General features: G+C 39.0%; 1 protein-coding gene across 6 annotated transcripts in view; it reads right to left on the minus strand.

Annotated features, from left to right (window-relative positions):
• Positions 1–7,756: 7,756 nt before the first annotated feature.
• The window catches only part of ATP11C (ATPase phospholipid transporting 11C), a 166,697-nt gene continuing 150,213 nt past the window's right edge, over positions 7,757–24,240 (minus strand). Inside the window, exons 27-30 of one of the 6 annotated variants that reach the window (XM_059910936.1) lie at positions 22,696–22,799; positions 19,220–19,373; positions 12,930–13,034; positions 7,757–10,287 (exon numbers count right to left, since the gene is read on the minus strand). In XM_059910936.1, the coding sequence (XP_059766919.1) occupies positions 12,933–13,034; positions 19,220–19,373; positions 22,696–22,799 (360 nt within the window). In that variant the 3' untranslated portion in view covers positions 7,757–10,287; positions 12,930–12,932. Of the gene's footprint in view, positions 10,288–12,929; positions 13,035–13,710; positions 13,802–19,219; positions 19,374–22,695; positions 22,800–24,240 lie in introns of those variants that run through there. The other 5 variants (XM_059910937.1, XM_059910938.1, XM_059910942.1 and 2 more) reach the window with 5 other exon arrangements.

Consider the following 24,240-nt stretch of genomic DNA (forward strand, 5'->3'; position numbering starts at 1 on the left):
AACAATGTGTATTTCAGTATTCAAATAGAAAGGCTTCACTGACAGAGTTAAAGTAGGACTTCAGATTAAAGCTCTTACCTCAGAAATGGGACACTTTTATTCTTGGAGAATAACTGTTTAATTTATTTGTTATTTTTGTGTTTGCTTTTTTGTTTATTATGAGAGTATACACGCTCATTGTGGAAGATTTGCAAACTATGGAAAAGCATAAAAAAACAGAAAAGCAAAACCCAGCCTTAATTACATCATCTGGTGGCCACCATGGTTAATTTTATGACATTCCCCCCAGTCATTTTGAGATCATACTGTTTTTATTTATTTATTTATTTATTTATTAACATCTTTATTGAAGTATAATTGCTTTACAATGTTGTGTTAGTTTCTGCTGTATAACAAAGTGAATCAGCTATAAATATACATATATCCCCATATCTCCTCACTCTTGCTCTCCCTACCACCCTCCCTCTCCCACTCCTCTAGGTGGTCACAAAGCACCGAGCTGATCTCCCTGTGCTATGCGGCTGCTTCCCACTAGCTATCTATTTTACATTTGGTGGTGTATATATGTCCATGCCACTCTCTCACTTCGTCCCAGCTTACCCTTCCCCCTCCCCGTGTCCTCAAGTCCATTCTCTACGTCTGCGTCTTTATTCCTGTCCTGCCCCTAGGTTCTTCAGAACCATGATCATACTGTTTATAATTTTGAATATTTTTTTTACTAAGCATTAAAGCATACTCGTTTCCCACTGGCAACAGTTTTTTAATAAGTGTGAAAAAATATGTCTTGGCTTCCAATATCAAACTAGTCATGAAATAAGGTTAACAGGTTACATTTGCACGACATGTTCTTTCATACCTCTATCATGAAAAATTCCAAATATACAAAATTGCATTTTAAATACCACAAGGATAATCAAAGTGAAAAAAAAAAAACACCACTGAAATCTAAACATTGGATTAGACACTGTTTTCAATCAAATGGTCAGAAGATTTCTTATAATCAAAAGGTGGGTCATTGTTACTCACAGCCCTTGATGACACCTCAGTGATTGACAAAAAAGTTAAAATTGCTATTTAAATTTTATATACAGGCCAACTTTAAGGCATGAAAAGAAAACAAGATAAAAATCTGTCATCCCTTTCTGGTTCCAAAATTATTCAATAGAACAGATAATTTAAATGTCAGAAAAAGGCTTTTCAAAGGCTTCCAGAAATATTGACAAATTACATAAACAATTTTTGCCTAATATTTTTGTCATTTAAGAGGTATTCTTACTTTATTAAAAAACACTTTCTGAAGGCTTCACATCAATTTTACCTGTTAAATAGTACTATTCAATTAAAATTCAAAGCAAATTTATATTTAGATTTCAATAGTACATGTTCATCCTTAAAAGATATAATTTGTTTTAAATAGCACAACCATCTGTCCTGTGATGGCTCACATGAGCTTAATTATTGGAGAAGTCTGAGAGGAATTTCTCCCATGAATACACATCCTGCTGAACTGTACTAAAAACATGAGATCTGACTCTGACATTTTTTTAAAAAATAAATTTATTTATTTTACTTATTTTTTATTTTTGGTTGCGTTGGGTCGTCGTTGCTGCACGTGGGCATTCTCTAGTTGCGGCGAGCGGGGGCTACTCTTCTTTGAGGTGCGCGGGCTTCTCATTGTGGTGGCTTCTCTTGCTGCGGAGCACGGGCTCTAGGCACGTGGGCCTCAGTACTTGTGGCACATGGGATCAGTAGTTGTGGCGCATGGGCTTAGTTGCTCCGCGGCATGTGGGATCTTCCAGGACCAGGGCTCGAACCCGTGTGCCCTGCATTGGCAGGCGGATTCTTAACCACTGCACCACCAGGGAAGCCCTCTAGTTGGTTACATGTTATAATTTAAAAAGAAATCGGTGGGGGAAGTTAGGAGGTAGAGAGTAGATGTGGACCTATACGCATAGCAAAACTAATAGCTGACGGTGAGAGCTTCAAGGGAGGTGCCAGGACTATAGAAAGAAGGGAGGTGCCAGGACTATAGAAAGAAATCCGATATCCTCTTAAAGCCATGCAATGCGGAGGCGCGCAAACGTGGGAACCACGGCACTTCTTGCCCGGCACTGTGCTGGAACTCCAGAAATGACCCAGTGTCATCAGGAGAAGGTGATGTGGTATCCAGTGCCTTCTGTATATGGAGGCAGAGAAGAGTGCAGCACATTGTAAAAAGATTTCCACTAAGGAAAAATTTTGATGCTTAAATGAGTGACTTGCTGTTATCTGGAAAATCTAATTATGTAGAAACTGACAGTGCAGGATGAAAGAGATAATGCTTAAAAACAATGTGAAAGGCAGCTGTTAAGGAAATGTAGCAAATGCAGGGGGAGGCGTTCAACAAATATATTTGAAAAGTAAATTCAATTTCTAACCCTGTCTAGCCCCCCTCCTGCCAGGATGCCTAAATAAATGAATGAGTGAGCAAATGAATGAATGAATGCAAATTGTCCTTCCACGGGTCCCCCTCCTCAGGGCTGTTCTACGGTTCTTGGAGCTAATGCTGTGTCAAGGTGTTGGAGATGGACAAGGGCACCTGTCTGGTCCTCAGTCATCATCCACACTTATACCCGGGAGGTCCATCATCCCAATCTACATAGTGTCTCCTACAGCCAGAAGTTCTCCTGGCTCTTGCCATGTGGAGGCTTGGACGTCTCTGCCAAGGCTGGCTGGCTAGGATCCTGTCTGCCCAGAGGCACCCGGCCGTTGTCCTCTCCGTTCCTGCCGTTACCCTGGTACTATATACTTCTTAAGGTAATGAGCTGGCTATCTGTTTGAATATGGAGAAGGTAAAGGGGAAAAAGCAAAGAACACTCCTCACCCATCTTGTCATCTCTCTCTCTCTCTCCCCCCCCCCTCCCCCCCCCTTGGGAGTTCAAGCCAGTTGAGAAATAGGCTCAGGCATCAATCAGACAGATAAAATGCACTCGCTCATTTACGACGTGTTTGTTAAATACCATCTATGGTCCCGGAATTGCTCTAGGCATTAAGAACACAGAAGTGCCTGAAGCAGACAAAATAGCCATCTATTATTTGCAAAGCTGCATTTTAAAACTTGGCTTAGCTTGCAGCGGAAATGACATTCCTGAATTGAATTTATCCATTGTAGTCAAAGATTTCAGTGGCTGGAAAACCGAAACCACCCCTCCACCCTTCCAGTATGGTTCCCTGTCCCCAGTGAGCTTACTGCACAGAAGATCCAGGGATGGAGAAAAGAACACCAGCAGACTCGAAGCTGGCAGCTCTAAAAGAGAAGGGGCCAGAGCAGGCTGAAACACACACACGTGTGTGCACACGCACACATGGCATAAACCCTTCTCCAGGCTCACCCATTAGTACTTGAGTGGGTGGAGAGAGGGGCAGAAAGCTCGTTCCACATGCTTCAGGGAGGGTGAGAGTTCCAATTTTATGGGTGGAGGCAGGAACATGAAGAGGGAAAATTATTCCCTTTGCAATCAATATTGCAGATTTTATCCAGACCCTTGTGAATTTTTAATTTTGAATACGATGTAGGTGAATTTATCTAGATATGCTTACTCCTTCATTTTGTTCTAGTGTTTACGCTTAAGTGTCTATTATTACTAATTGAGAAGACTGTATTATACAAGGGCCTTCTACTTCCATTAAGCTATGCATCCATAAAAGTTATCATCTGTATGTATCACACTAAGTATATTACAGAAGTCAGTTCAGATTACATGCGTTGCTCGCACTTCCCAGCTCTGCTCTATTCTGTGATGCTGGCGAGTGACTCCCTTCAAGCTGTTTCCCAAGATGGCTGGCTTCCACCTGGGTCCAGCCAGAGGCTTGGGGGCAGGCGGGAGAAGCCAGGGTGTTTGTACCTCAGGTTGCATCTTTAACAGTGGCTGAGTCTGCTGTTGTTCCAGCCTCTCCAGGTAGGTCCACCATGATTCCTGTTTCTGCCATAGCATCCAGGATTGCCACCTTCTCTTTGTCCCCTCAGCCTGAGTGGTTCTGGCCACCTCCTCTTTCTAATCTCTGGGCTGCTTTACAGAGAGCCCCAGTTGGCTTTGCCCCTCTGCCATCACATGTGTAATCAATTCCCTGTTTTAAGTTCCCTCCATTTTAAATACATGGAATGGTCTCTGTTTTCTACTTTGGAGTTTGAGGCTTTTGGCTTGAAAACTGTCTTCATTTACATCTTTCTCAGATCATGAAAATGAACTCCATCAACTGAGTGGGGAGGAAAGAGTGTTCCATGGAAAACTGGTGTCCGACGATTTCTTATTAGGTGGTCTATGCAAAAAGGTTTCCTTGGTCCAGTGTTTGGAACATTGTGGGTTAAAAGAAGTCAAATGGGTTTAATATTAGATCTCTCATAGAGTTTAATGTTCTAGTATGCATTGTAACTTAGGGCGATCATACACAGAACTTCCCAAAGTTAGTTAACCAGGGAACCCCCTTTTTCAAGGACTTTCTAATAACATTTCCCAGGACTCTTAATGCTTCATACAACCCAGTTTGGGAAATACTAAACAATCATCTCAGCCAGACTTTTGCTAGGAGTGGGGTAGAATAATTTGAGATGGAGATTGCCGGCAACATTCCCACATTCCTACTTTAAGCGATGTACATATTTTAGATACCAGGTGGCTAGCCTGATGCCTCATCATTAAATTGAAGGAGCTTATTTGTATTCTCACTCAGATGGGGGGAAGCTGGGTTAGGAGGATAAAACTTGCCTCGGGAACCACCTGAAAAACGTGAGGGAAACCTAGTCCAACAACAAATTAGATGGAAGGGAAAACCTGGGCCTAGGGCATTCTGAGGGCACCCGCCTCAACCTTAAGGGCATTGGCATGAGTCTCATTCATGGTTTGATCTGGGGTAGACGGACGCATCCAGGTGAACCTACAGGAAAAATGACTGCAGAAAGATTTCCTTTTAAATTATTGTAGACTCCAGCAGGACATGCTTTAGGAATCCTAGACAAACCGCAGTGCGGTGTAGCGGGAAACACGTGGATCAGACCTAGGTTCAGTCCTGAGGGACCAGGGACAAGATAATTAACTTATCTGAGCCCCCGTTTCTTCTCTTTTTTTGTTCATTTAGTTCTTTTGGCTGCGCGGCATGTGGGATCTTAGTTCTCTGACTAGGGATCGAACCCGTGCCCCCTGCAGTGGAAGCACAGAGTCTTAACCACTGGACGGCCAGGGAAGTCCTGAGCCCCAGTTTCTTTATCTTTAAGAATCTGGAATTTAATGATCTCTACATAGAGCTGTTGTGAAGATTAAATGAGGTAGGCAAAAGCATTCTGTAAAGGGCTATGCAGATATTTGTTAATAAATTATATTTTAGTCTTCTATAGTCAGCTCAGTTTAATGCCCTCTCCCATTAATATTTGTATACTTCATTATATTTTAGCTTTATTTTTCAAATTATAATTTTGAAATAATTTCAGACTTAAGTTGCAAAAATAGTACAAAGAATTCCCATATACTCTCCACTCAGATCCCCCCAAATATAATCACAGCACAATTTCAAAAATCAGGAAATTAACATTGATATAACCTATATACCACAGTCAAACTCCATCAATTACCCCGCTAATGTCCAATTTCTGGTCCAGGATCCAACTGAGGACCATACGCTGCACTTGTTATGTCATCTTCATTTCCTTGATCTGGGACTTTCTGGGTGTTTGTCTTTAATCATGTTAATAATTTTGAAGATTACAAGCCAGTTAAAGTGTAGAATATCCCTCAGTTTGGATCTGTCTGATGCTGTCTCATAGCTGACATTAACATTTTGCATTAATGTTGTGATTATTTATTCAGGCCATCAAAGGTGATATAATGATGGAAATGCAGTGTCCTGGTTAAGTGCCTGGACTCCCAGGTCAGAAGACCTGGGTTTAAATTCTGGTTCTACCAGACTGTGTGACCTTGGCTGGTGACTCAGTTTCCTTATCTGTCAGATGGAGAAATGTTAATACCTATTTCATAGGGTTGTCGGGATTATTAAAGGAGTGGATATATGTAAAGTTACTGGAACAGTGCCTGGCACATAGTAAATGCTATCTAAGTGTTAGCTTACATGAGGAGTTGGGCTTTTAGTGGCTTTACCGGTAGGAAATATGTCCTAACAAACTGATGAAGAGCTCAAAGAAGCAGCAGGCATTTTAGCTGTGAACATCCATTGCCCCTCTCCACCCAAAGAGCCAGGGCCAAAGACCTTTGGCTAGCAGGCATTCTGCTCCACCAAGAGGTGCACTGTTCTTTCAGCCAGAGGCCTGCTCATAGCACTTGCTCCTAAGCCCATGAGATGAGGACTTGCTTGGTCCACAATGGGTCCACGTACTAGGAACTGAGGCCACATTTCCTTACCCGTCAGTTGCTGGGAAATACGTGTCAAATTAATTAAAAAATGTTGTGAAATAATTAAGCCCCCCATTTTCCTGACAACTATTCCCAGAACTCAGGCTTTCAAGCTTCATTAGTATGCATCCAGCACTTCAGCTGCGGACACATTCACTGAATAACCATAGTGATAACCTCAGCCCCTAACCTTTGCATGTGCTTCTTGTTGAAGGGGCCAAACCACTCAGCCCCTCACAATACTTACTTTATTGGCCAATCCTGGGCAGACGACACAGTGAGGCAGCGTCTTAATAGGCTGGATGGGGGAAGGGAAGGAAACCTGAAGAGACTAATTCCAGGAAGGTAGAAAGAATCTAAGACATACCTATGAAAATTTGGTAAATGACAACTATTTATTAAAAATGTCAAAGCAGCAACAAAACCCCTTAATAGAAAAATAGCAGTGCATTCAGCTGACTAGCAAATGACATTTTACAAAGCAATTATGATCTTTTACCTCACTTGATCACCCTTCACCCCCAAGACACCATTTTATAGGCGAGAAGAAAGAGGACTGAGAGGGAAATGGCTCTAAGTGGCAAAGCTGAAACTTAACTCAGGTCTTACCTCCAAATATAGCACATTTCCCACTTTACAACAAAAAAAAGAGGAAATGCTCTAAATGTAGGTCAAAGACTAACAGGATTAAAAGACTACAAAAATATAGAGACTGAAGTGTAAAAACGTAATGAAACCAGCTACAGTGGAGACTTTAGTTTCTTAGAAGTCAAGGAGGGCAGGGTTTTTCAAGGAAAAGGACTTTCACAAGGCCTTAGATGCAGGCTGAGCAACGACACAGGGAAGGAAGGGGGATGGGGAGAGGGGGAGAGAGGTGTAGGGGAAGGGGGGCGAGGAACAGAAAGGTGTACACACACACCTTTGGTGTAAACACACACACCTTTGGTGTAAACACACACTATTAAGAATCAAATGATTTCAATGGGATGCAGACACAGACCATGTATTGTACAACCTCCAAAGAGTGAGCACTGCCAAGCACACGGCAGACTTTCAATATGTATTTGCTGATTTGGCTGGACTTTTACGTATGCAGCAACCAGATACAGCCTTATTCAAAACTCCCACAAATATCGGAAACTCCCCAAATTAGGTATTGCCCTCAAGTGCTAGTTGAACGTATGCAGAAGTGGTCAGTCTTTTGTGAGTTGTACAGGCAAAGAGGCAATTAGAAACTTATTTCCCATCACCAAATTGCTTCCATATTACTTTTACGTCAGACAGACCTTCCCAAAAAAGAGGCTAAAAATATCAACCATACCATACCAAAGTTTATTGATTACATCAAACAAAATTTCTGTAATGAAAAAGGCAAGTTGCATTCATAAAAGATGGCATTCACATTCATTATAGAAAGCAAAAACGATGTAAAAAATTGCTGAAGTGAAAAATGTAATATTGCAGTCCCATTTTGCAAGCTGAAAAATGATTTCGTCAACACTTGCATAAAATCTGCATTTATATACTGCATGTTATTAAAAAATTTCATCACTAAATTATTATGGATTTTGCAAATTTAGGCTTGTATTTTATACTGTTGCTGGTGTAAATGTGGTAGATATGGAATTTATGTTTTCAGTTTCGCAGGTAACATCCTCAAAGAGTGGAGAACAGCTGTGAAAACTACAAGGACATTCTGTAGTTCAAAATTATTCAAATGATGGGTATATGATCCTATTATTACATTTTACCCCTTTCTCTGACACAAAATAAGGTGGTTAGATTGTAGTGATAGGAATACTGGATGGCTTACTTCAAGTTATTCCATCTGCTAACCCCACGCTAACCAATTTTTTTGCTTACTAATAAAATATCTTTCAAAAAATAAAGTCAGGTCCCTCTCAAGGATCTAGGCCATGATATTACACGTCACTGCCATCGTGAATTTGAGCTGCAGTGTAACGTGTAGCTTATTAGACACAACTCTAAATCCCCCTTGTCTTTCTTCCAGGATGCAAGGAATTTTACATGCCACCAGTTACATTTCCACTACCCTAGATATTCTGATTATGTCACATCTCTAATGGTCTGCATTAAACAAGCCTCTCTAATTAAGGTGGGCTCTCTGTATTCACAGTCCTTATAATTCTTATGTAGAACAACAATAACAATACAGCAACAACTATAAAAACAAGAACAACAACAAAACATCGAAAACTCTCCTGGGTCTGATTTTTTAGCTCTTTGGAATAGGTAAAGAATATATGGACTTGGTTTTCAGCAGACTGCCCCAAATACTAGGCTACTAGAACACAGCACACCTAGGAAGGTGTGATGGCACCTAACAAAATACTCAAAAATAATACTGATAGATGAGAACAAATGAAATAATGAAAAAGGGTCAGTAATGATGGAATGGTTTCTGACAACTGAAATTATGTCCTTTCTAAAATTTAAGAAAAATTACACCTAAACATTAACACAAAATACAAATGGAAGAATCAAATGTGCCATATGGACTTTATAAATACACTGGTATAGACTGAATCTAATACTCCTCCAAATCAAGGTACAATATAAACACTAATAATAGTACAGGCATGCCAGAAAGACAACCAAGAATGGAAACTGGTAAGAAAATACCTTTTAAAAGACCATTTCAATCTAGTAGTCAAATGTAGTCACTTATATCCGAAAAAAGCGTGTTTAATTTTAACATTTAATAAAGACACACCACATTTATATGTTTTAGGTGAACTCCTTAGGAGGTTAAAACCTCCCTCTAGTCCAGTAAGTCAAGGACTTTACCAAGGTGAATCTCGTGGTTTAGAGTTAGACCATTACTCTAGCCAAGTTTGCTAAGAGAGACAACATTCATGTTCAGAGTCGTGCTATGGACCCTTCCTCCTCCCAAATCGGCAAGTTAAAAAAAAAAAAAAGTGCTGCGTATATGCACAGATGCAACCTCTTTCAAATAAAAACCGTTAACAGTTTGAAATTAAGCTATTCTTCCTTCCTCTCCACAAAAAAATTATAAAAGACTGATGTTCAGAATGGCCTTTATTTTTATGTAACTGTGGTTTTGCCCATCTTGCCTCAGATCCCAGTACAACTAATATTGGGAAAATCTATTATATCTTAACTATTTTGAGGAGCTACTGATTGGAAATGCTTTCTTTTCAAATCTAGTAGCCTTACACTCATTAAGTGTAATCCAGAAGAACAAAAATAAATAATTTCTTTTGATTTTTGCAAAAATACCCAGGGTTAACGTTCTTTCCACCTTTCAAGTTATTTTTTGGCAAGGATATTCTAATCAAGACAAAATTAGCACGTGGGTGAACAGAAAGGATTAACTACTATCTGATGCACTGATTTAGTACTCTTATATTTTCAAGTATTCCTTTCATATGTTGAAAAAAATAATTTAACATTATCATTCAGCAGGAACAAGAAATGTGATCCAAATTGCCTATTTCTTCTGCCAGGCAAAAAAAGTAATATTAGCAAAATCTATTCATTCCCATTGCATGACTTCTACTTTATACTATCGTATTTAAATCCATTCAGAGTTCATGGGTTAAAAGAGCACCCACTTGGTAGTTATTTTATTCTATCTAAAGCCAGAAATTCTAAATATTCTTGCTTTCAACCTTCATATAATTCATAACTTAGAGCTTTGGCCATAACGGCTACTTACAATAACTGTAAATGCTTAAGAGAGTCATTTGGTATCTTAGTGGACGTTTATTCTGAACCTTAGACATAAGATAGTGGTTTAGTTTGTTGCATATCAAGTATCCTGAGATGATAACTTTTTGTAGTTGCTTCTTCATGCTTTCTTTTAGCTGTAACCACTGTCAATATGCTTGTAGGACAATAACATAGGCAGTTCAAGATTCGGATTCTGAAAGATTTAAAATACACAGAGTTAAAAGTTTTATCTTAATAATGTAAAACCATCTGTTCAGCATTTTCAAAAATAAATCAAGTAGTAAATTTTGTTATGAGAATAAAACAATTGTTTTAACAAAGCTGCCAAGTTTTATTCACATGCAGGGAAAAAAAAAGTGACACAATAACCAATTTTGAATCCTTTATTCATTTGTCAGCTGAATAGATTCAGACTTGCTCTTTGCTTTTGGACTGCTCCAGGGTTCTTTTAAGAACTGGTACCACTAGGACAGCAGAGGTTTAGCTCCACTAAGATCCCTTCTAGTCTGTGAGGGACAGAAGGGACATGAAAACAGGGACATTTTATTTAACTTTCTATCTCTAGCACCCAGCCCAGTGTCTGGTGCACAGCAGATGCTCAGGACATGCTGAATGAATGCATCAACTGTTTTTTGGTTGTGTTAATTATGACAAAGTCTGAAGATACATTGTTCTGAAAGACTGTTATGAAAGTACTTTTCCTTTACTTAAAGAAACATGTTTCCTCTCTATAATATTGAAGTTAATTTTCTTTTTGGTAGATCATGTATCTATGAGTCAACTGACTCCTGTTTTTCTTATTCATCATCCTTTTAGAAAAGAAACCACAGAAATCTCCCTAAGAAATCTGTAGATTCTTCTTTGTCCTCTAAACGCTATCACATGCTATGATCAGGATGGGGCATGATAGGGCAACTGATCAGTGAGTATAAATCAGGTATGTGGAGAAGTGGAAGTCTTATGTCAAGGGAGTGAACCTAATCCTTGATTCTCCACTCAAAAATCCAACTTTTTAAAACCTGAGTAGTGGAGGGCCTTAAGGGGTGTACTATTTTCTCCCCCTTTAGGTGCACCTTCCTTGCCATACTTGGACTAGAAGTTCTTTAGAATACCTTCCATTCCTTTTGATGTTCCATTCTCTCATATTAGTTCTTCAGGTAGCAGGGTCAGGGTGACCCTAACCAAAATAAGGTTGCCATTCATATCGAGAACTTATAAAAGGAGTCAGGCAGTTCCCTTATCAACCAAGGACAAACTCGGTGGCTAAACTAATTGCCAAATATTTTCCTTGGAGAAGAAATAATGTCACATGAAAATATATTCCTAGAAGAAATAACTACATTAAAAATAAAACAATCGTTTTTTGAAAAAACCTCCTCAGTTGCGTTAGGCAGTGTAGGGGTTAAGGCCCTGGAGAGACCAAAAGCAGTAGTAGTGTCTGCTACCCAGCCTAGTCTCCCAAACCACAGACCAAGCTAAGGCACGCAATCCAGGGGGATACAAAATTCACTGGAAACAGTATAGCTAAAATGCATCACTCAGCTTAGGACAAGGCTATCTGGAACAAAATAGTCAAAGACCTTGAAGGCTACTGGGAAGCAGATTCATTACCGAGGGACAACATAAGCAGGTGAGTCACTCCAAATGGGTAAAAGGATGTATGTAGACTGAGACAAAATGAATTGGCTTCCAAAATAACACTGCAGATGCAGACTGTGATGAACAGTAGGAGCTAGAAGAACCAATGGATTCAATCCGTTAGCTCAGTTTTTATTCTTTGCTGGAGGGCAGGGGAGTTGATAGCTGATGAAAAAATGGGCCTATGAGGCGGACTCACAATTGTCAGCATCACAGTGAACTGACCTGCAACTGTCATTCATGCTGATCATTAATTTTTATGTGGGCATGAAAGACAGCCCTGACCTAAGCCATATAGAGTTGTTTCCAAGCTGACAAGCTTGTAAACCTCATTCATGAATTATTCTACATTCCCATGGATGGATAAAAAAAGACCTTTAAAGGTCTAGGGTGACAGAGGCCCCTGCAGTGGGAAAATGAGTACACGTAGAGGAGTCATTCTGAGTTCAAGGATTCCTCCCATGGCATATCAATTCCTTCCAAATCTTTTTTTGGGGGGTAAATGAAACAATGTTATAAAATTAATTTACTCACTTTTGGAAAAATTAATTATGAAGCATTCTATATGATTAGGCTAGCATTCCCCTGAATGGCTAGGAAAGGTTTTACCTCTGAAAGTTGAAACATTTAGCTTGAATAAAACTTGACACTACAAAAAGTGATTAGAGTAGATTGGTTCATTAACATATACTTGGGGATCAGACATTTACAAGGACATTAAATATACACCTGGAAACACAGACACAGCACATGGAGGTACAAACACACTGAATTATTTTCACATAATTCCCAAAAGAACATGCAGTGCTAAAACTGACTTGATATTATACAGATGCAATTTTGGAATATTTATTTTCAATTTTTCCAAATCATCTTTTAAAATCAAAATTATATTTCCTAATCAGTATTAACAAGCATTTTCACGTGATGCCATGACAACATGCCCCTTATAAATTAAATATACTGTATTGCCCTTCAGTTCTGGAAAACGCCTAAAATTTTATTTGGGGCTTAGCAAATTTAAAATATGTATTCCTCCATATTCCAAGCAATGCATCTTTATATTTTTGCAAAGAATAGTATAAAGTTCACCACACCAACAGCAGAGAAAATTTAGAGAGTGATATTTTCATTTTTTCTTTATAATGCTGTTAATCTGTTTCTTTAAAGCCAGCCCGCTTGTTTAACACTAGGTACCTGTTACAATATATTAGATTCGTCTGAGAATGTTCGTAAAAGAAGAGGTCTGACTGAAGGTCTGGTGGATAATGAGTCAGATGCCTTTTTACAGCTCAGATTTCTCTGTAATAGTGAGGTAAAGATACTTAACGCATTTGAAGATTGGTTAACCTACCTGGTGATAAAAATGTACGAAGAAAAAAATAATTTCCTACAGACTACTCCTCTGGCCAAAAGTACAAATGATTACACTACAGCAAATGCGTAACATTTAAATGAATACATTTAAAGACCTAAGAAAGTCTCCAATTCGAGTTGAATTGTTTTCATGGTAGAAGAGTACAGACATTAGTAGTACGTGGCAAACTTGGGTTTTTGAAATGACACTGGTTAAGTTATGCGGTTGATGAAGTCAGTATGGTTCGATTAGTAAACCTTCCCATCCTTTTGGTGAACACCTCTGAGAGTTGTGCCGGTGCTGTGAGTGTACTGAACAAAGAGGAATTTGTGCAAAACATTCCTGTCTTAGTGAACAGACTAGCTGTAACACACTGTGGCTTCTACTACGACCAGGAACCAATGGGACTACAGACCTACAGTCCAAGTTTTTGAAAATCACTTTCTCTCCAGTGTGACAATTTGAGAAGGTGAACAAATGATTAAAGGAAAATGACAAAATATTCTTAAGTATCAATAGAAGATGTAAAGATGAGTCATGAGAATTTTTCATAAAGAATCAGAAAATGATGTCAAGCAAATGAGAATGCAAGCAAGTTGGAACATTAAGAAAGGAAATCACCTTATTCACTCCAAGAGAAACTGTGATTGCTGGAAGTTTGAGAAAGCATGAAGATAGTAGATGTTCCTGAGGAAGGGAGGCGTTTCGTTACCTTGTTCACAATTGCACAAAAGGTGGAAAATTGCAGTAGAAAAAAGAGAAATGCAGAAACCAAAAAGAAAAAAAAAAAAAAGTAAATATTCTCTGAAATGTAAAACATTTAAAAAGAAACCTTGAGAATTCGAAGTCGAAATGACGTTAGTTTTGAAGACGTTACTTTCTGAAGTAAAAGTAGAGTTAGAGTTAGGAATAGTCTATTATATGAGCAAACTACTATTTCTCTGTATAGCAATTAAAAATTTTTTTTCTTAATGGGAAAATTGACTATTTTGAATAAAGTAATTAAAAAATATGTTTCTCATTGAAATAAAGCTCCTCTCTAATCATTAACTCACTAGCTTACACTGTTCAAAATCCACTGGTCAGAGAGCTAGGCTGAGGGTCCATCACCAGTCTATATTGAAGTAACTGTCTCCCCTATCCAGTTGCATAGATGGAATATGAAGGGACTGGCTGCCCTTGGGCAGTTCCAGGTTAAAAACCTAATCAAAACTAACATAATGGAAAAACTGTTGGTGAAACCACACTTCAGTGCCGTTTACCTCTGAACCAATCTTTAACGTCCTTTATTCTAACATAATTTGATCAGTTTCCCCCTTTTCTCCTATAGAGACTCTTTAAAAGTGTTGGCTGAAGAGCTATGAATTTTTCCTTTAAAACACTTAGAAAAAGTAAAAACCGATAACTTAAAGTTTAATCAGAAAACCTAAGAGGTTAGTTTTGTTTTTTCTTATTCTGTGCCTAAAGCTATAGGCTAATTTATAGACTTGGTTTTGGTATTGCTCAAGCAAAACAGAAGATGAGTGGTCAACTATGCGGATGAGCTTAATGATTCTCCTAATCAAGATTACCCGTATTATCTCCTTAGCAGCTAATGGAAATACGCTTACAAAAAGAAACCAGCTAAAGTAACACATATATCTATCACAGTCTAATAAACATTTATACTTCTAAAGGCAAATATTTTTATTTATTCATATATATTTTAACATAACTACATTTTTTCCTGTTCACATTTTACCTTAAATACAGTTGGTGACACGTTGGTAACATGCAAATTACCAATTGATAAAGCTAGAGAAATAAATATTTCGTTTCTGAGAAAAAATTTTAAAATTGCTCTGTCTTCTATTTTGTGAGCAAAAACCTTGCAACAAGATTAACATGATACCAAATCACCCACCCTGTGTTTAAAATACAAGCCCATCTATTTAAGACTATAACTGAAACACATTTTGGTGTGCTCAAAACCTTGTTTCCAACGGTCAGAGATAAAAGTATTTCTAGGAAGTAGAAATTTTAGGGGTTAATAGGTTACTTTATAAAGGAAAACAAAAGAAATATGAAAGTACAGAAGGCAGCAGAGAGCATGGAAAGAGTAAAGCAATAAAAAAATTGACACAGCTAGCAATTGGTTGGGGGAGGGTGAGAAGGATGGGAGATAACTAAAACAGTATGAAATTTCCACATTCCTTTGCAGTCATCTAGAGAGTTTTGACTCTGGCTCAATTAGCAGTTTGTCAAAGAGGCCAATGCATAAAGGTCCACCTCAACAGCCACGATGTTAGGATTCAACTTTATATTTGTCTAATTTAGATGACAGGACTGTTAACCCTCAGAACTCTTGGTTCTATGTGACACTGTCAGGATTGCAATAGTAATCATCATTGTCACCATTGTTATTATAAGGATAAATTGTATTCTCCAAAGTGCTTTCTCTGGGAATTTTGCTCAGACACCTGACATTCTTCCTTTTCCTGTCTTCCACTCTGAAAGAGCTCCCTGCGTAATGGAATGTTTCCTGTTGTTTGCGCAGACCTCACATGCAAGGTATGGCCATGTTGCTGGGTCCATTCTCATTAGATTTTAGTGTCTCCATGTCTACTAGGCAAAGTCAAGCCTCCTTTAGATCATGGTGGTTTACACGGGAAAACTTTACATAAAGATATGTGGAGAATTCCTCCGCTGGAAATGGGAACTGGTATTTACCAGTTGGCCAGAAGGTCCAGGTGTATTTCACTGATTAAGAGACAGCCCAAGAAATGTGCTTAAGAGGGGACACAGCTTTTTGAAATACCAAAAATCCTAAACTTTAAATTTCCTTTAAAGTGTTATCTGCTGTACCACTGTTCAGTGCTCCATGATAGTTTCATCATACGCTTGTCAGCAGCATGGCGATGAGGCTTTGTCAGTTTATAAGCTAAAGAAAAGTCCTATGATCCTTAATGATGGGACTTTAGCTCAAGAATTAACTACACTGCTGAAAATAAGGGTGTGAAAATATTTACCCCTGAGTTAAACGAGTGAGGGAACCTATTTTCTAAGAGAGAATTCTTTCTAATGCTAATATCATGACAGAACTCAGCTGTGGTGGAGGCTTCTGGAGGTAGTGACTTGGACCTTGAAATAGCTCAGCTGTGTTACAACAAGCCATAGTATTGAATCTACTGTTCTGTTTATACCTGCTTACAGAAGTGTTCCAAATAAGTCCCCTTTATAACTCAACTAGAGTGAGAGCTCCTTGTGAGAGCTACATCTGATTCTTCTCTGAATGATCAACACCTAGTACAGCAGCTAGCTTACAGTCAACCCTCGGGCAATGTGTGCTGAATTGAATAGAATTCAACAGAAGGCTGCTTCTATAATTGTTAAATGTAAATGGCTTAGCTTCTTTCTCAAATGCCATAGACATTTTCTCTATCCGCTGCTGAGTTCCCTTCTTAAAGCAGCTGCCAAGACTCACAGGAGGATAGCACTGGCAGTCTACTTACCACAGGCATTTCTGGCTCTACATACAAAGGGTCCCTAGCTTACTGGTTGAAGTCAGGGGGATCTTCTACCTCTAGCTCGGGACACGCACTTTATCCCATTAGGGAGCCTGTCAGGTATGAGGCTGACCCAGTGTAAAAGAATCCTTTGCGTTTCTTTAAAATGAGGCCAATGTCTTAGCAAGGGATATTGAACGAAGTAGGAAGTCACCCAGGATGCCAGACTGTTGGTCATTAAAATACTCTTTTCTCCTTTATCTTAGAAGTGGCCTCTGCCTCTTTGATGTGGCCAACTAGAGCCTTGTGTAAATAGATGTGACTTATCAGAGTAGTCATGGCTGCCATGTTTCAGTTGGCCTTTATGCATTCATATGCACTACTTTGCTCTTGCATTTTTCTCACAAGGGGAAAAAAAGAAAACAAAAAAGGCAGTGCTGCTGAGTGCCCACAATGTTTTGTCTCATCTGCAAGCCTCACAATCCCATAGAGTCTGAAAAAACATTTAGCCTTTCAGACTCTGGATGTAAAGAGAGATGTTCATCAGTAGGTGGTTCAACACATGTTCACTGGTTCAGTGACGATAGGAATAAATGAATGAATGAGTGAACGAATGAAGGTGATTATGGAAATTCTCCTGGTTGTTCTAGCATATCAGCATGCCAAGCTACAGCACAGACACTGGAATTCCTCCTATCATGGACATAATCCATGGCAAACAAATCTCATGCTGAACCCTGGAAACATTCTACACTGCTAAGTAAAAAGGGCCGCAGTCTCAGAACTCCATGCTTTCGTTCAACAGAAGTTTGGAATCTGCTGTTTGCGTGGAAAGAAAATGTTCTAAGTCTTTATCTGTGACTACCTTGTAGCATCCCTCCATTTAATGGCCATTTAACTTATATAAAAACATTTAAAATATTTAGTAGCCATTTAATTTATGTAAAAGTCACCTCCAGCCAGTGTCTAATTTTTTTTTAAAGGGCTTAAGGAAGAGGATAAGATGATATGTTTGAAGGTTTTGATTTCTGAGATTTTTGTCTCATCTTTACAGCATGAAGCTGGGTGTGAGCCATTATTTAGCATGAGCTCCATTACCCCAAATAAGAAAAACATCGAGGAACTCCTCAAAGTGTACTCCCAAATAAGGAGATCCTTCCTAGACAAATCTCTATTACAACAAGGCACCAAAAGATTTCTTACTGTGACATTTTCTGTTTGGCTTCATGCAAATTGCCACTTGAGCCATTCTGGGAGGAACCTGTTTTATCCCTGTTCAACTTGTATTAAAGGTATAATCAGACAAGTAAATGCCACTTTTCCATTCTAAGACTAAACACCAGGCTGGAGGAGTTAGTGGGGGGTCTACTGGAAGGATTAGAGAGAGATTAAGGTGGTCTTAGGTTAACGTTACTGTGTGCAGTTCCACCCATAAGGCATGCAGAAGCAGGGAGTTAAGGCCAGTTCTGACCACCTAACTATACAGTGACTGGCCGTGTATACCAAGAATCAATGTGGCTTATGCCACTGATAATCTACTGCTTTTGAGTGGGGCTGATACTGACTTGTGTCATGAAGCTCCTCTCTTACACATCTAATCACTGAAGATTTTCCCACTATAATCATTTTAGTTCCCTATTCTGCATGATGCCAACCACTGGACTCAATCAATACGAAAAAAAAAAAATCAAGGCAAACCAGTTTTGTGGCTAAACTGGTTGGCAAATTTAATGAAATAGATCAGGTAGATATAGCTTAGTCTACTTGAAAATATTGCCTTGGAGGGGCTACAAGATCTAATTGGTGTCAATATGATCGAAACAGGGTTTTGTTTGGCAAAATGAGCTAGTGTTGATAGGAATATGACATATTTAATTAACCTGTTGGTCAAAATTTGCCAGAAGTTTTATTTTCAAGGCTAATCTATCCCTTTCAGTTTAAAGGCTTTTTCAGAAAGGCTCAAAAGATATCAGACAATGCAGGGCCAAGCCATTAGGCTGACAGAGGGTAATAACTTCTCATTCCCGCAAAAAATTTACCATATAAGCAGCAAAAATAAAAACACACTCATAAAACAATCTTGAATTTTTACAAGTGTGTTCAAGAGGGGAAGGATGTAGAAACCACATCCAGGGAATTCTCTTTGGTTCAAATATACTGCTGGACAGACAGGGCTAGAAGCAACACAGAGATTAAGCAGCACTATAATTAAAGGAAGGGGAAAGGTTTGAAACAGGCAAATTGGGATTATCAACTAAAAAAAAAAAATCTGCAAACAACCCATGGGGAAATTTCTAAGGTTAAAGCTGGAATGTTGGTGTGGAAATTCCCAGTGTGAAAATTCTAGGTTAAATTAAAAAAAAATCATTTTTTCCGTTTAAAATTCCATATGGAGCATATGAGATACTCCATATGGATTGCTAAAGGTCACATAGAACACTATTAAGGAATCTACTTACCACCTGCATTGGATAACGAAGTTTTTTACTATACTTTTTATGCAGAAGAGGAAATTAAGTGATGAACCTGTAAGGAGGGGTTTAACATGCTGTAACTAATGCAATTCTCTAAATAAAGTTTTTAGTTCACGGCAGATATTGAAGCCCCTTCCAAAAATCAGGTGGTAATATAAACTTAGTTCTTACCCTGGCACTTCTTCTTCTTACATTCTTTAATACTATCAGGAGAATCTCAGGGAAAAGGCTGATAAATATTAGAAGAACTATGGCCAACCATGTGGATACAGAAGACAGCATTTGAGCAAATACAAAATACATTCTCTGTTGTTTGAGAAAAGGCCTAGAGTGGAAAGAAAATACATAATGGAAAAACAAATCAGTTCCTGTTATATGAAACAGTAGTGTAACTGAAACTTTTGTATTTAAAAGGAATCCTCGTTATATACATTAATAAAAATAATTTTCTTTAGGACGACCCAGAAGTAGTAAACCGATTTCATTTACTAAATGTTTGGAAAGAAAAGGAATGATAATCAAAGGGGAAAAAAGATGCTAAAATGCATTTGACTTGAAAACAACTAAGCGATCAATTTTAAAGCTGCCAACTGGAGAATATTTATTTGCATTAGAAAATGCTGGAGGGCTTCCCTGGTGGTGCAGTGGTTAAGAATCCGCCTGCCAATGCAGGGGACACGGGTTCAAGCCCTGGTCCGGGAAGATCCCACATGCTGCAGAGCAACTAAGCCTGTGCGCCACAACTACTGAGCCTGCGCTCTAGAGCCCGTGAGCCACAACTACTGAGCCCGCGCGCCACAACTACTGAAGCCCACACGCCTAGAGCCCGTGCTCCGTAACAAGAGAAGCCACCGCAATGGGAAGTCCGCGCGCCGCAACGAAGAGTAGCCCCCGCTCGCCACAACTAGAGAAAGCCTACGTGCAGCAACAAAGACCCAATGCAGCCAAAAATAAATAAAATAATAAAAAAAAAGAAAATACTGGAGCTTCAGAGATATTCACGAGAAATGATGATTAATTTTTATGCTAACAAACATTTTACTTCCTTGGCTGTTTTTTTAATATAAGAAAGGATTTCTGGTCTACATTTGGAAATTTAAAAGACATTTTTATTACCACTCCCCACCCCCCTGCCCACAAAACCCCTATGTAAACATAACAAGGACTGTAGAGATTTTCTCTCTCAAATGGGAGGAATCTACCATTCTCATCCACAAATATATATTAAGTACGAGTGTGTGCCAAGTAGGTTGACAGAAGAATATTGCTAATCACACATTAAGCCTTGGGGTCCAGAAATCCAGGAGAACGCCTCATTCTGCAGGGTTCAGTCATCCACTGAACTGTTAGGCGACCACTGAGAAGTCCAGCCAGTTTCCCTTCCCTGCCTGAGCTGAACCACAGAGTGCCTCACTAGGCTAGGATGAACGTTGTCTGAAGCTGAGGGGGAGGAAGTGCAAAGCAGCTGCTCAAGGTTGGGGTGTACATCAGACTGTCCTTGGATGAGGAGCCTTAGGTAAATAAGTGGTTGGTGCCATTTAGCAGATCACAAATAGTGCTCACTGAAGATAAACTGGTTTCTCATTTAAACATTCATGTTTGTGCACTCTCATGTAACATGATAAAATCAAGCTCGTGGCTCTACACAGATGAGGACTAGACTGTGGAATAGATGTGGAATAGATTGTGAGCACAATAGTGAGGTGGAGAAACTTATGAGGTCCAGGCTAAACAAGTTTTCTAGGGTTCCTACCATAAAGAAAAGATTTCTACAGAGCTCTATTCCCACTCTAATTCAGAAGGGCACCCTGACTAATCTTCTAGGCAGTTAACTGAGGCACAATAAGCGTCCAGCAGACAACTGACAGCTAGTCGTCACAGGGTATTCTTTTGCACAGTACCCTCTCTGTGATTAAAAGCTCCACATTTTTCTTTTTGATTTTGATGGCATCTATGGAGTTTTGCAGAGGAGCAGTAAAAAACAAAAATTATTATTCCTGGATGGGGTTTGGGGATCAGAAATCATCATTCTCACTGCCCATCCCCAAAGAGGGGTGAGTCACAATGCCTCAGGGTTGAGCATGTCTGGAGATGTAGCTGCAATCAGCATTCAGCTGAAGTATTACAGTTTCTAGTCACATTTTCTTGGTTGCTTTATAATATAAATTTTATATTCATGTAGTAGCTCAACTCAGACAGGTCTACTTAAGGACAGCACTATAGGCAACAAAATAAAACAGATTTATTAACATTTCATTTTTAGTAACCATCTCTAATGAATAGAAACAGGTGTGACAATATCTTAAATCATTTAAAGGATTTATTTTAATCAATAAGGAATAGTCTGGAAAGAGTGAGAAATTTTAGTTTGCTAGAAACATTTCATTCCTGTGGAAATTTTGCATAATTAGTTCAGATACTGATTGCACAGGTTCCTAGACAGAATTATGACCTTACAATTGTGTATTACATTTGGTTAATCAACTTTGGTTCATTTGTGTATTATTAAAGAAAACAGAGACTTCCTTCAGCTTCATTGCTTCAATAATTACTTATATAGGTGTCAAATGCTGTAATTATACTTTCTGGAGCTGCTACTTCCATAAGTGGTTAGGTTGTCCATATTTTTATTTCTTGAGGCTTTTATTTTAAAAAGCTTTCCAAAACAGTATGAGTTTCTTCTAATTAAGTCTCAAGGGACATAAACATGGTCCCCACATCTCTGTGATAATATGGACTGTTTTCTACGTATGATTTTGCTCAAACCAGTGAAAATATGTACTCCTAGAATCTTACCCTGTGGCTTACTTTAGTCCTGGTCTATGCTGGTGGCATCCTTGTCAGGGGAAGTCACCAATTAATGAAAACAACTGTGATATTAAAAAACAAAATATAGGCCTCTGGGAGTAAGGAAAGGAGATGAAAATCTAACTTATTTTCATTCCTTATAACTCTCCCAATCACAGCTTATGTGCCCCTCACTGGACTCTAGTCTCCTTGAGGCAGAGATAGAGTCTATTCATTTCTGTATCCCATAGAGTGCCTCACACAAAACGGATTCTGAATAAACATCTACTGAACCAAGATGAACAGAATGAACTTTAAGTCCAAGCTGTAGAGTCTACCTTTACCTCCCCCAAAACAATGGGATGGTGATTTCAAATATAACCCTCTGAGTATTAAGTGATACATATTCTACCTCTTGAGCGCATCTGTAGTGACAAGAAGGAGAGTAATATACCATAAAGAGAGAACAGGGTCCAAATGGATAATACTGTATCTATTGGCCACTATATTGTGTAGAAACTTCACAGGATGAGTATTTCCACTGGAAATCACATGGGAGGTCATGCTAGATATTAGTTTCGTTTCACAGAGAGATGTTTACACACCTTCAGGTCGGAAGATTTGGACAGGGGCTACCAGAAGGGAGGTCTTTTGAGTAACTCATGCAGTCTATATACTTGCATTTGAAATCTTAACTGAAAGAGCAGCATTACTGGCTAGAAGTAACTTCCAGTCCATTAATATTGAAGACTTGCCATCTTATATAATCAAAACTTTAAAAGTATAATTAATGTTTGCATATACAATGTACCTATATATGTATTTTGTTATTTACGTATTACACACGTACAGTAGCTTACCATATAATTCCTCCCCAGAAGAATGAGAAAAATACATAAAACGCTAAAGAACCCCAAATCACAAAGTGGTTTATCCATGTCCAGAAACGAGTATCCAAGGCGAGCTGAAAGAATACAACACAAGAGATTTCATGATGAGTACAAACTGTACCAAGCCGTATCTGATGGTATTTGACAACTTATACACAATATGATACCTGTGGGAGGATCTAGCTTGGGGCAGGCAACCAGAAGAGAATGGCACTAGAAGAACAGAACCCAGACTTTTCAAAGAGCTCTGCCCTCAGGCATTTAGACTCTACGAGTACAGGCATGGAGGTGTGGTCAAGCAAGTACAGCTGCAGATGCCTCACTAGTGAAGGAAGGGCAAGGAATGAGGTAATGGTAACATCCCAGAGACTGGAGCCCCGTGTTCTTAAGTGGTGGCGGTCAGGGAGCTGATGGCAAAAGGAGAAGGCCTAGCTGGTGGAGGCAGGTATACTGAAAAGCAGGAGGAGAGGGAGAGAGTAGCTAGGAAGAGAAGACAAACTACACAAAGGAGTCGTGAGAGCTCAGACACAACAGATGAGGGTTACTAAATGCAAAGGCAACTAGCTCTACACGTCAGGCATCACGGAGCCATGGATTGTGGGTCTATGTAGTGTGCAATTTTTCAATTGCAAAATCCGTATCTACTCCATTAAATTAATAACATTTTCAGTTGCCTTAGATTTTAATCCTCTCATGTTTCTTCCAGGGCTGCTTGTTTCTTCAGATTGTGGCACCTGGGATTTTCAAATGCAATCTAAAAATAAAAAGTATGGTCCACTCTGCTTGCTTAAAATTTCTGGGCCACATGGCCTAATATCCAGGGCATTTAATTTCTGAAGAGGAGGTGGTGTTTGTTTTGTTACTTGCTGTGACACCCTGCTCCTCAGCAATCTGTTAACAGTTGCTCATTTATAAACAGGATATTGATAACATTGTCTTGAATTCCCATCCTCCGGCTGCCAGGGAACATGCCACAGTAATACTCATGCAAAGAAGAGGGAGTGGATGGATTTTGAGGGACAGGTGAAAGATGCTGCAGCAAGGCCAACTTTAGCTATGAAGGGTGCTTGGAAGCCCTGGGGCCATATGCAAGGCCAGGGGTAAAAAAGGGTGGGGAGGATTCCCTTTCAAATTATGATCCTATGAGACATAACAGTAAATAACAACTAGCATCTATTGTACTGAGCACATTCTATGTGCCAGACCCCATTCTAACTGCTTTGTATGTATTCACTAATTGACTTCTCACAAAAAAATCCTAAGGGAGGTGGGTGGTACTTTTATCTCCATTTTATAGAAGAGGAAATGGAAGTACTGAGAAACAAGGTCACTTGCCCAAGGACATCCAGATAGTAAGTGGCTAAACTGAGATGAATTGTAACATTTTCTTTTGCAGTCCTAAAATATTACTGAAATAGCAGATGAATAATGCAAACATGTTAGTTGTATTCGGTACGAGAAATGAAGCAGGTATAAAAATTCAGAGGGGAAATGATTAGAGGTCCTTTGTCAATT

Source organism: Balaenoptera ricei, chromosome X (assembly GCF_028023285.1).
Source record: "Balaenoptera ricei isolate mBalRic1 chromosome X, mBalRic1.hap2, whole genome shotgun sequence".
NCBI lineage: Eukaryota > Metazoa > Chordata > Mammalia > Artiodactyla > Balaenopteridae > Balaenoptera > Balaenoptera ricei.